The 12,412-nt window shown below is 39.0% G+C and overlaps 1 protein-coding gene across 1 annotated transcript in view; it reads right to left on the reverse strand.

Moving 5' to 3' along the window:
* The window catches only part of LOC133645924 (ryanodine receptor 3-like), a 104,661-nt gene that overhangs the window by 41,057 nt on the left and 51,192 nt on the right, over positions 1-12,412 (reverse strand). Inside the window, exons 9-11 of the mRNA XM_062040853.1 lie at positions 12,322-12,396; positions 10,114-10,270; positions 113-277 (exon numbers count right to left, since the gene is read on the reverse strand). Coding sequence (XP_061896837.1) covers positions 113-277; positions 10,114-10,270; positions 12,322-12,396 — 397 coding nt within the window. The remainder of the gene's footprint in view (positions 1-112; positions 278-10,113; positions 10,271-12,321; positions 12,397-12,412) is intronic.

Below are 12,412 nucleotides of genomic sequence, written 5' to 3' on the forward strand. Positions count from 1 at the left end.
CAACTCATTACCCTGCAGATAATTGTCTTTTCCAAGCAATCTTGTTCATTTATTAATTTTGTTTGGTTTCTGCTTTGCCTTGCAGTCTAATTTAAGCACAGAATACACTCACTCGTCTCTTGAGAGGACCCAGACGGGCAGATTTGACATCAGGCGCCTGGTAAGATAGCCACAGACCCGTGGCCACGTGCATGATGAAGCAGAGCGAGTCTCCATATTTAATCTCCGCTACTCCCATCCCCTCGATGTCCCGCTTGGGGCTCTGCTCCAGCTTCTCCTGTGCATGTGGAATAGAGAGAAAATGAACATGTCAAAGCTGCCAGTATGGAACACACTATGAATATACACTATGTGTGTTAGAGGTTACCACTGATTGTATTTTATTTTATTTTTTGGACACAATAAAACAGAAGCTAAAAAGACACTATTAGTAGGACGACACTTAAAATACAAAACCGATGTCCACACAACTTTGTGACACATGGACTATTGAAGAATAAATGACATTGTGGGTGAGGATCTGTATAAAGGTGTCAATACAGGAATTTATTATTACAGTATGAGTCACTATGACTTCAAAGGAATGGCCCAACACCCAAAATCATGACGTCTTCCTCCAAGAAGTAGCCCACTAAAAAACACCGAACAACCAGACACTTGTTTGTTTTTATTTTGCGATAGTTTTTATTTTTATTTTTCCATTTCGATTTCAAGTATATGTGATCATCAGAATATTTCTAGGTCAACATATTTAATTGTGGCCGAAGACTTTACAACTGTAAGTAAAAAACTGTAATAAAAAAAAAAAACAAGGGCAGGGACAAAACAAAAATGTGTCCATACCTAGTACACACTAGGGTGAAGTGAAGTGAAGTGAATTATATTTATATAGCGCTTTTCTCTAGTGACTCAAAGCGCTTTACATAGTGAAACCCAATATCTAAGTTACATTTAAACCAGTGTGGGTGGCACTGGGAGCAGGTGGGTAAAGTGTCTTGCCCAAGGACACAACGGCAGTGACTAGGATGGCGGAAGCGGGGATCGAACCTGCAACCCTTAAGTTGCTGGCACAGCCACTCTACCAACCGAGCTATACCGCTCGGGTTGGTAGAGTTGTACGGTATACCGGTATTAGTATAGTACCGCGATACTAATGAATCATTTTCGGTACTATACCGCCTCTGAAACGTACCGGACCCCCCTGCAGGACGAGGAATAGCTAAACATGCTTCACTACACACCGTAGCTCACCGGCATCAAAATGTAAACAAATGCCATTGGTGGATCTACACCTAACATCCACTATAATGATATCAAGTACAGGCACGTATCTAGATACTCGATACTGCTATGATTACGTCGATATTTTTTTGGCATCGCAACATCTTCTTTCGTTTAAAAAAAAATTATATTATGTTTATAAACTCAGGAAATATGTCCCTGGACACATGAAGACTTTGAATATGACCAATGTATGATTCCTGTAACTACTTGGTATCGGATTGATACCCAAATTTGTGGTATCATCCAAAACTAATGTAAAGTATCAAACAACAGAAGAAGTGAAGTGATTATTACATTTCAACGGAAGTGTAGACAGAACATGTTAAAAGAGAAATTAAGCAGATATTAGTAAATGTAGAGTAAATGAACAGATGGATTAATAATTAATTTTCTACCACTTGTCCTTAATAATGTTGACAAAATAATAGAATGATAAATGACACACTATGTTACTGCATACGACAGCAGACTAATTAGGAGTCTTTGTTTGTTGACTTACTACTAAAAGACAAGTTGTCTAGCATGTTCACTATTTTATTTAAGGATTTAACTGCAATAATAAACATATGTTTAATGTACCCTTTTTTTTTGGTTAAAATAAAGCCAATAATGCAATTTTTTTGTGGTCCCCTTCATTTAGAAAAGTACCAAAAAGTATCAAAATAATTTTAGCACCGGTACCAGTACCAAAATATTGGTAATCTTTACAACACTAGTACACTCTGAGGGTGTAACGGTCCAGCATCCTCACTGACTACGTTTCCAAGCACTAAATTAGTCGGATTTCTTAAATAGTTTGTCTTTTTGGATTTTCACACCTACATGTGAAGTCCCAGTGTCCATGCACGCTCTCAAATGCTCCTTACAAGTCAACAGCGCAGTTCTTGTTGTACCTGATGTCCGCTGTAATATTGGCACAGATTAGAAATATTATCTCTCTCATGGCTTTGCAGATGTTAAATCACAGACAGCCTCAACAAATGATCTTATATTTTGCTACTAACATGACACTACTACCAAGAACGTCTCAGAGCAGTTGTGGGTCCGAAGCAAAAAAAGACTAGCGGGCGAGAATTGTTTTGAAGTAATTTTCGGATGGAGAATCATGAAATGTGTTGGAGTTCATTCAAAAGGCTATGTAGATTGATGAAAGGAGTTTTAAATCCAAAGGAAAAGAACATCAGTGCCCTGATATACTCCGGATAAGTATTGCCATTTTTTTGGACAAGTTTGCCAATTGTGCGAACTACAGCGTTAGTGCTAATCAGTTTGGAGTTTGGTGTGCACAAATACAACGTGAAGAGGTTTGTGTACGTTTTCTTCTTTGCCTTATAATATACCTGCTGCAATCTCTACCATCTCACTCGTGTTTTGTTCAGGAGTCCGAATGAAGCCGGCATTCTCCATTTACTTAGCTACCTTTCTAAACAAATCTGTTTATTTTTTTGTCTCCCATTGATACTTCAAAATATTACATTATTTTAATTTGTGAAGCAAATGAACAGTGTCTTCTACATTCCAGTACCAATGTTTTGATTGAATGGTATTTGCTTCCTGGTTATATATTGCGCGTTGAGAATGACGGATGTGCGATACAAAAGGTCCCTACGACAGTCCACACTAGCTCGAGAGATCTGGTTTTCAATTGCATAATCTCGGTGTGTTAGTCTGACTATTCAAAAGCCAAACATAATCAGATTAAGGCGTTTTCATGGGTTGTAGGAGGCTTATTTAGAGCCGAACTACTTGAAAAATCGGACTAATTTAGTGCATTGAAACATAGTCACTGGCTCAGGTTGAAAAGCAAGACATCCGTTAATTGGAGGTTTGCTGGTTCAGTTACAGTTCGGTAGATACCTGGATATTAGGGCCACGGTTCAATTCATTTTCATAACATTAAGGAACCAAAATGCAAAACTGCCTTTATACAATCGCAATCTGCTGGCAGGTAATTCTCCAATTAATACAACCCTCAAAACACATAGTTCACTCTTGGTCAGATTTACTGGTTTTTGAAAGTGCATCGCAACTAGGGATAGGTAACTTTTACATTTGAATCAATACGATACTAATTCCCGGTATCTGGGGATCAAACCAGTACTCAAAGATACCAAATTTCAATACTTTTTTGTGTGTGTAAACAATGTCAATAAAATCTTTTTTTTTATTCTAACATTTAATACTGAGCTGATAACGATAACCGTGCATTGCAGTTATTATAGCTTTTTTAACAGCTTTGTTTTTTTGCTTTAATTACATTACTTCGTCTCGTTTGCAAGTATTATAGAGTTTGCATGCAGTTACAATTCCCAGACATGATGGCAGCATTGTTCCCTCTAGGTTGAGCGCTTGTGCACGCTGACCGTTCTCTGCACACAGCAAATCTACACAGTGCACAAAATAAAATCCAACCTCAACTCTAAACAAACCCATTAAAATTTCTTCTTTAAGATTTTGCAATACAAACTTTGTGAGTGACAGGTGACAACAAGCGACTACAACAATAAAACAATGTTCGTCAACACTGTTCTGCAATTTTTGTATTGTATGCCAAGATGTTTCAAGGGTTAATAATAATGTAGCAAAACTGGTCATTTTCTTACGTTTAAAAAAAGTTACACGTCTGTCTTATCAACTGCAGCCTCTCTCTCTCTCTCTCTCTCTCTCTCTCTCTCTCTCTTTCTCTCTCTTTCTCTCTCTCTCTCTCTCTCTCTCTCTCTCTCTCTCTCTCTCTCTCTCTCTCTCTCTTTCAAGAAGGTCAAACTAATGTTGCAAAACTGGTCCTTTTCTCACGTTCATCCATCCATTTTCTACCGATTGTCCCTTTTTGGGTCGAAGGGGTGGCTGGAGCCTATCCCAGCTGCATTTGGGTGGAAGGCCGAGTACACCATGGACAAGTCGCCACCTCATCACAGGGCCTTTTTTACGTTCAAGTCAAGTCAAAACAAACCACAGTATCTGTCAAGCACTGTACATCCACACTCCCCACACCAGCTGTGTGCTTATTGATTTATTAAGAATGTTAATTAGATGGATGTATGGTTAAATGGATATTAATCATGAAATGCTGTTAGGAAATTACTGAAATGTCAAAAACCTGTAAAGATATATATTGTAAAAACAGAAAGTTACAGGAATGTACACTCTATCCAATGCTTGTGCTACAGCACACATCTCATTGTGCAATTTGTGAATGTTTTTAGGTAAACAAAATTTGATATCTGAAAGAGGTATCTCTCTCAAATTATTCGAAAGAAGGACCCCGACCGAGACATACAAGTCCACTAGTACACCGCATATTTTCATTGTGAATCAGATCACTTACAGTAAATTAGAAAATAGTCTCATGAAAATGACTGCTATAATTTGTTGTTTTTAATATGACATTTGACTCGTTAAGATGTCAGGTTTGCAGGGTTGGGACTAACGCGTTACAAAGTAACTGTAACGCCGTTACTTTCGGCGGTAAATAGTAATCTAACGCGTTATTTTTTATATTCAGTAACTCAGTTACCGTTACTACATGATGCATTACTGTGTTATTTTAAGTTATTTTTTATGTAGTACCGGCTAGAAACTGAGAAGATCTGAGTGTGTTTTATTGGAGAGCTGCCGAAGAGGCGACGGAGAAGAGGTGCGCTCTGTGTGTGTGTATGTGTGTGTGTGGGGCAGGGGTGCGTGTCTGTGTTTACTAACAAGACATGGCGGAGCCAGAAGTTGACTTTCTTAACATGGAGATATTCTCACTACTTCTCTTTTGTCGAGCACAAAGAAAAGAACATTTTAGTTAAATGTAAGTTGTGTCTTGGATCAAAGATCCCATCGACTGCCCAAAATAGCAATTCAAATCTGCTGAAACAGCTACAAAAGCAACATGCTTCTACAAAGCTAGTAAAGAGAGACACACTTCACCTCCTAAGCAACAGCGGCTGAATTTTAACGAGGCACTGCTAGCCAGGACAACATTGATAGAGCCATTGCAGCGTGTGTGCTAAAAGACATGCAGGCTATTTCTACAGTGGAGTCACCCGATTTCAGGCAGCTAATTAGCATGATACCGGGCTTCAAATGGCACCTGGACAGTGAGTACATAAACATGGAAAGCAAGCTAAAGAAGACGCTCCAAACTCTGCCTCTGCTCATCATTCATCACTGAAGGTACACACACTCTGTCAATTCTCTTATATACTGTTGCTCTTTCATTCTAGACTTCTAGAGTGTTTGATTATCACATCACTCTAAATGTATAGACTATAAAGTTCACAAACATAAAGAGGGATCCTAGTGGGCCAGGCCAATCTTTCCTTATCTCTAAACTGAAACTGGGGAAATGTGTAGAGTGTTCTGGGCTTCAGTCATGATTTTATTTCAGAATTCTTTGAGAGAGAAAAACGCCTGGTTAGGCTTTGTGTATGTAGTGTGTGCCTTTCTTGGTTTACAGCTATGTTGTTATTATGCTGTTTGTTACTTATATATGTTATGTTGCAACTATCTAAAATAGTTTTGTCAATTTGTTCTGGCCTGAAACAAATTGGCCCTTTGAAACATATCTTTGTCTTTGTGTGTTGTATGTAGACCACATTGCTTAGCAGAGTTTAGTGATGCAAATGCATGCCAAGTTGATCAACAGATTGTATTATTCTCCAGTGCAATAACAGTACATTAAAGAGGGCCTTAAAAAAAAAAAAAAAAAAAAATATATATATATATATATATATATATATATATATATATATATATATATATATATATATATATATATATATATATATATATATATATATATAAGTAACTAAATAGTTACTTTTCACAGTAACGCATTACTTTTTGGTGTAGTAACTGAGTTACTTTTGAAATAAAGTAACTAGTAACTGTAACTATTTACTGGTTTTCAGTCACTAACCCAACACTGCAGGTTTGTAACAGGTGTGATGCTGGTGTGGCAACAGCGTGCACATCTGATGTTGCTCCCGTGGTCCACGGAATGCTCAGGGAGTTTCTGTTTGCGTATACCAGTGGTTCTTAACCTGGGTTCGATCAAACCCTTGGGGTTCGGTGAGTCGGCCTCAGGGGTTCGGCAGAGCCTCCGCCACGGAGGTAAAGACACATCCGACTTATCGTGTAAATAAAAACTTCTCCCTATCAGCGTATTATGGATACCCCCAAACAATGTTCCCTCTAATTTTCCATCTGATTTGCAGGTTTTTTGATTGATTGATTGAAACTTTTACTAGCAGATTGCAAAGGAAGATAATACACAGTACAGTTTACACAGTACAGTACATATTCCGTACAATTAACCACTAAATGGTAACACCCCAATAAGTTTTTCAACTTGGGGGTCCACCGGGGTCCACATTAACCAATTCATGGTAATGTGTGTAAAGTGTGTCATTTGTTGTGAGTTTATGCACTGTGTTGGTTTTGTTCTTTGAATAAGGTGATGTTCATGCACGGTTCATTTTGTGCACCAGTAAAAAAACATACAACTTTTTCTTGAATTTGAAAAAAATATATAGATATATTTTTCACTAAAGAAGGGTTCGGTGAATGCGCATATGAAACTGGTGGGGTTCGGTACCTCCAACAAGGTTAAGAACCACTGGCTTAGACACATGGACAATTAGGGGGGACATTGGATGGCAGTAGTGCAAGAATACAGCGTGTTGCCTAGTTAGGGAGTAGTCTTTGCCATTAAGTTGAATATGCAAGCATTTTATTTTGTGAGACCTACAAAGTGTTTATACTATGAGTATTGTAATTATTACACACCAGTTGTTTGATTGTAACGCACATCTTAGTTTTAGTTTCCATTTCCCAATGTGGAGGTGTTGAAATTGCCATGTAAAATCACTAATGCTAATTGACATCATGTCTATAGCATTTCTAATGTAAATTAGCATCAAGCTAGCACATTTTTAAAAACTGGAACCTTCCTGCACTTTTGAGCACCTTATTATTGCTTTGTTGGCAAGGAAAATTATACCATTACCTCAAGGCAGTCTGGCTGAGTCCTCATTAAAGGCCTACTGAAACCCACTACTATCGACCACGCAGTCTGATAGTTTATATATCAATGATGAAATCTTAACATTATAACACATGCCAATACGGCCGGGTTAACTTATAAAGTGACATTTTAAATTTGCTGCTAAACTTCCGGTTCGAAACGCCTCTGAGGATGACGTATGCGCGTGACGTAGCCCGGGGAACAGAGGTATGCCTTCCCCATTGAATACAATACAAAAAAGCTCTGTTTTCATTTCATAATTCCACAGTATTCTGGACATCTGTGTTCGTGAATCTGTTGCAATTATGTTCATTGCATTATGGAGAAAGAAGCTGAGCAAGCAAAGAAGAAAGTTGTCGGTGCGAAACGGACGTATTTTTCGAACGAAGTCAGCAACAACAGTACACAGCCGGCGCGTCTTTGTTTACATTCCCGAAAGATGCAGTCAAGATGGAAGAACTCGGATAACAGAGACTCTAACCAGGAGGACTTTTGACTTCGATACACAGACGCCTGTAGAGAACTGGGACAACACAGACTCTTACCAGGATTACTTTGATTTGGATGACAAAGACGCAGACGTGCTACCGTGAGTATGTAGCTTTGGCTTCTAAACATTTGATTGCTTGACCGTATGTGCGCAACTTTTTTTTTGCGTCTGTACGTAACTTTTTTTAAATATATAAGCTTTATGAACCTTGGGTTAGGTGAACGGTCTTTTGGGCTGAGTGATTGTGTGTGTTGATCAGGTGTTTAAATTGTATTGGCGTGTTCTATGGAGCTAGGAGCTAGCATAGGAGCTAGGAGTTAGCATAACAAAGACGTAGGTGTTTTTATGCAGGATTAATTTGTGTCATATTAAATATAAGCCTGGTTGTGTTGTGGCTAATAGAGTAAATATATGTCTTGTGTTTATTTACTGTTTTAGTCAGTAGTGAGTATGCAGCCTTGGCTGCTAAACATTTGATAGCTTGACCGTATGTGCGCGTCACATACGTAACGTTTTAAAAATATATAAGCTTTATGAACATTGGGTTAGGTGAACTGTCTTTTGGACTGAGTGATTGTGTGTGTTGATCAGGTGTTTGAATTGTATTGGCGTGTTCTATGGAGCTAGCAGAGGAGCTAGGAGCTAGCATAACAAACACGTAGGTGTTTTTATGCAGGATTAATTTGTGGCATATTAAATATAAGCCTGGTTGTGTTGTGGCTAATAGAGTATATATATGTCTTGTGTTTATTTACTGTTGTAGTCATTCCCAGCTGAATATCAGGTACCGTGAGTATGCAGCCTTGGCTGCTAAACATTTGATAGCTTGACCGTATGTGCGCGTCACGAACGTAACTTTTTAAAAATATATAAGCTTTATGAACCTTGGGTTAGGTGAACGGTCTTTTGGGCTGAGTGATTGTGTGTGTTGATCAGGTGTTTGAATTGTATTGGCGCGTTCTATGGAGCTAGGAGCTAGCAGAGGAGCTAGGAGCTAGCATAACAAACACGTAGGTGTTTTTATGCAGGATTAATTTGTGGCATATTAAATATAAGCCTGGTTGTGTTGTGGCTAATAGAGTATATATATGTCTTGTGTTTATTTACTGTTGTAGTCATTCCCAGCTGAATATCAGGTCACCCCCGGCTCTCACAGCATCTTCCCTATCTGAATAGCTTCAACTCCCCACTAGTCCTTCACTTGCACTTTACTCATCCACAAATCTTTCATTTTTGCTCAAATAAATGGGGAAATTGTCGCTTTCTCGGTCCGAATCTCTCTCACTTCATGCGGCCATCATTGTAAACAATAGGGAACTTTGCGTATATGTTCAATTGACTACGTCACGCTACTTCCGGTAGGGGCAAGCCTTTTTTTATCAGATACCAAAAGTTGCGATCTTTATCGTCGTTGTTCTATACTAAATCCTTTCAGCAAAAATATGGCAATATCGCGAAATGATCAAGTATGACACATAGAATAGATCTGCTATCCCCGTTTAAATAAAAAAAAATTCATTTCAGTAGGCCTTTAAGTGCTTGCTTATTTCTGCACCATGTGCTGTTGCCGATGCCGAGTCTGCAAACGGACGGGACGTCACGTGCAACAAAGGTATTGTAATAGAGCACCATTGGATTTTGTTTAAATAGGTACCCGGTAGTACTGACAGAATTTGTCTGTTACCTGCAAAAGTACCCATCCCCAAACGCAACGCTAAATGTACACTTCCAGTCCCTCACTTGAATTGTGTACCGAGTGGCAAATATGAATTAGATCGGAATACGAATACATGTAAAAAATAATTACACCTCAAATAAACACATAATCAAAGCACCAAGAATGTAATTTTCAAATTCACTGCGCTGTTCACCAGACAGGGAAGATTGTGTGTATTTGCAGCTAGTGTTTGACATAACTGCAGCCTATAAGTGACAAATAACTTCACTATTCAATCTTGAAACCCCAAAGGAAGGGTCGATAAATAGCTCGCATTCACTGACTATATCTTAAGTCCCATTACACTGAGTAGAGTCAAATAGTGACTTAAGTCAGAGTGAGCAAGTTCAGCTACATTAACCTCAGCGATAAATCTTCTACTGCTGCAATCGCTCCTAATTTTCCTTGTCCATGAAAAATTTGGATTTTCCAGAGTATGGTAAGTGGGTGGTTCATTAGTAAGTCGTCACTGGTGATCCTTGGTGACTGTTCCTCAGTGGAGCTTACGTAAAGAGGAAGAATGCGGTGGCTGATTCTCTGTGACATGGGTCACCTTCAGAGCAGGTGGGAAAGAAATGAATAAAATTTTAAAAAATGTTTGCGTGACCTTACCTTAGAGGCTCTGAAGCAGAAAGCAGTCGCTAATGTGTCCGACCTCTCACAGTCCTGCAGCACCAAGCCCTGGTCCTCAGTTAGGGCTAGGTAGTGGCCAGTGGTCAAATGGCGTAATCGGAAGGGCTGACCCCAGCGGATGTGGCTCCCACTCCAGCTTTATAATTTCACAGGCACAAAGTAATGTATCACCCATACAAGCAAGGTTTTTTTGCAAGCCCTGACAATCTGATATCTGCTAATTAGTTGATTTGTGTATGGCTGCCGGCTGGTAATTATCAAGAGTGCTATGCGATTAGGTAGAATAATTAGCAAATGGTCAAAAACATTTGACTAATGATGTACAGAGTGAAAGGTTGCATCAGTATAAGTAAGGAGAAATAGAAAATAAACCAGACTGTTAAATCATTCTTAGGTTTTGGGAAGACAGATGTGTCAATAAAGACAAAAAATAATGAAGAGAGAACACAACACTTTGAAAATAAAGAAGGGGAAACAAAGACGAAAAGTTAGGAGCAGACGGGGGTGACAGTAAGGATCCACATTGCCCCGGCTTTCACTCGAAGGCATGAGCTCAAAGAAGAGGAATTTCAGACTAATGCTGCTTTGGCTCTGTTCCTGCTGGACTAGTAAGTGACTTTCAATGCTCAAAACAAAAAGATAATGCTAATGTTAGCTATCAGAAATTTGTGTGGTAGCAATAAATAGCCACCAGTGTGATAGTTTCACGAATACTTCCTTCGAAAAAAATGCCATTCTTTGCTTCAGACTTGCATCCACCCGGATACATTCTTGGTCGTCGCGTCATGTTTTATTTAGTGCAATCCAAGATAATTTCTTGATAGTGTCTGCTATTCAACATGCTATTCAAATACCCTCCATTGAAGTTAAAAACAGAGGTGTCATTTGGTTTTAAAGACAAGGGCAGACGTAACCCCGAGGTTATGCACCATTAATCATATAATCAATCGTTTTATCATTTAAGTGAATAAAGTTTATATGTATATTAAAATCATATTCTATGCATTTTATATTGAATATGTTGGGATCTTTCTGTGTGGAGTTTGCATGTTCTCCCCGTGACTGCGTGGGTTCCCTCCGGGTACTCCGGCTTCCTCCCACCTCCAAAGACATGCACCTGGGGATAGGTTGATTGGCAACACTAAATTGGCCCTAGTGTGTGAATGTGAGTGTGAATGTTGTCTGTCTATCTGTGTTGGCCCTGCGATGAGGTGGCGACTTGTCCAGGGTGTACCCCGCCTTCCGCCCAATTTTAGCTGAGATAGGCTCCAGCGCCCCCCGCGACCCCGAAGGGAATAAGCGGTAGAAAATGGATCGATGGATGGATGTTGGCATTTTTTGTGGAAAAAAATCACTTAAAAAAAAAACTAAACCAAAATATGTTGGGGGTTATCTAGATATGTTCTAAATATGTTAATCCCATCTTTAAAAAGTCAAAAACCTAATTAAGGCTTTTATATTTTGTTTCTTTATTTATTTGAACCAGGACAGTACATAGTAATCAATGTGTCAGCAAGAAAACAGCTTCAACAAAAATATGCTGGAATTAGGTAGGTAGAAAAACACACAGACACCATGGAAACAATAGACAAACAATAACACCACAGTTACAAATAAAAGAGTCCAAGAAGAGGTTCATCAATGGGAGCATGACTGGTTAAACTTCAACCAACTTTTAAGGACTCCTTTGAATGTCAGTTTATTGTGCTGCGGTAGAGTAGTCCATAATGTTGTTCCTCTAATAGACGGTACTATTTGGCTGAATTTAGTTCTGCACCTTTGAATACTGCAGTCTCCCCTGGTTAGTGCTCTGGTTCTGACTCCACTGTTGGGTTATTTTACATATAAAATCCATCAAGGGTGAGGGCAAGCATTCAGAACCTTCTGATAGCTCTCAAAATGTAAAATATTATATTTACTTACAATGTTACAATAATGGTAATGTGAAGCTTTTTTGTCAAGAGTTTTAAGTGTTTTCTTAAACAGAGACTTGAGTGACCTCAAAGTGCTCTCAGACTGACATGTTTTAAAAAGCTGGTTTTGACCAAACCAATGCAATAATTAGTGTTTTCGTTCATATAAACATCAAGCGTGTGTATGGTGCAACGGCGTTGGGTTTACAGTAGGATAGGGGCACAGAACCTGGTGCTTCGCCCCTGGTTAGGCGTCAAGTGGTTTACAACCTACCTGATCCGGAGTGGCTCCAGCCTCCACAAGGACCTGGCCTTGGCCCCAGCTTTACCTGTTTCATAGTTGACTATCCTGTGAAGAGAAGAGA

Source organism: Entelurus aequoreus, linkage group LG03, assembly GCF_033978785.1.
Source record: "Entelurus aequoreus isolate RoL-2023_Sb linkage group LG03, RoL_Eaeq_v1.1, whole genome shotgun sequence".
Lineage (NCBI taxonomy): Eukaryota > Metazoa > Chordata > Actinopteri > Syngnathiformes > Syngnathidae > Entelurus > Entelurus aequoreus.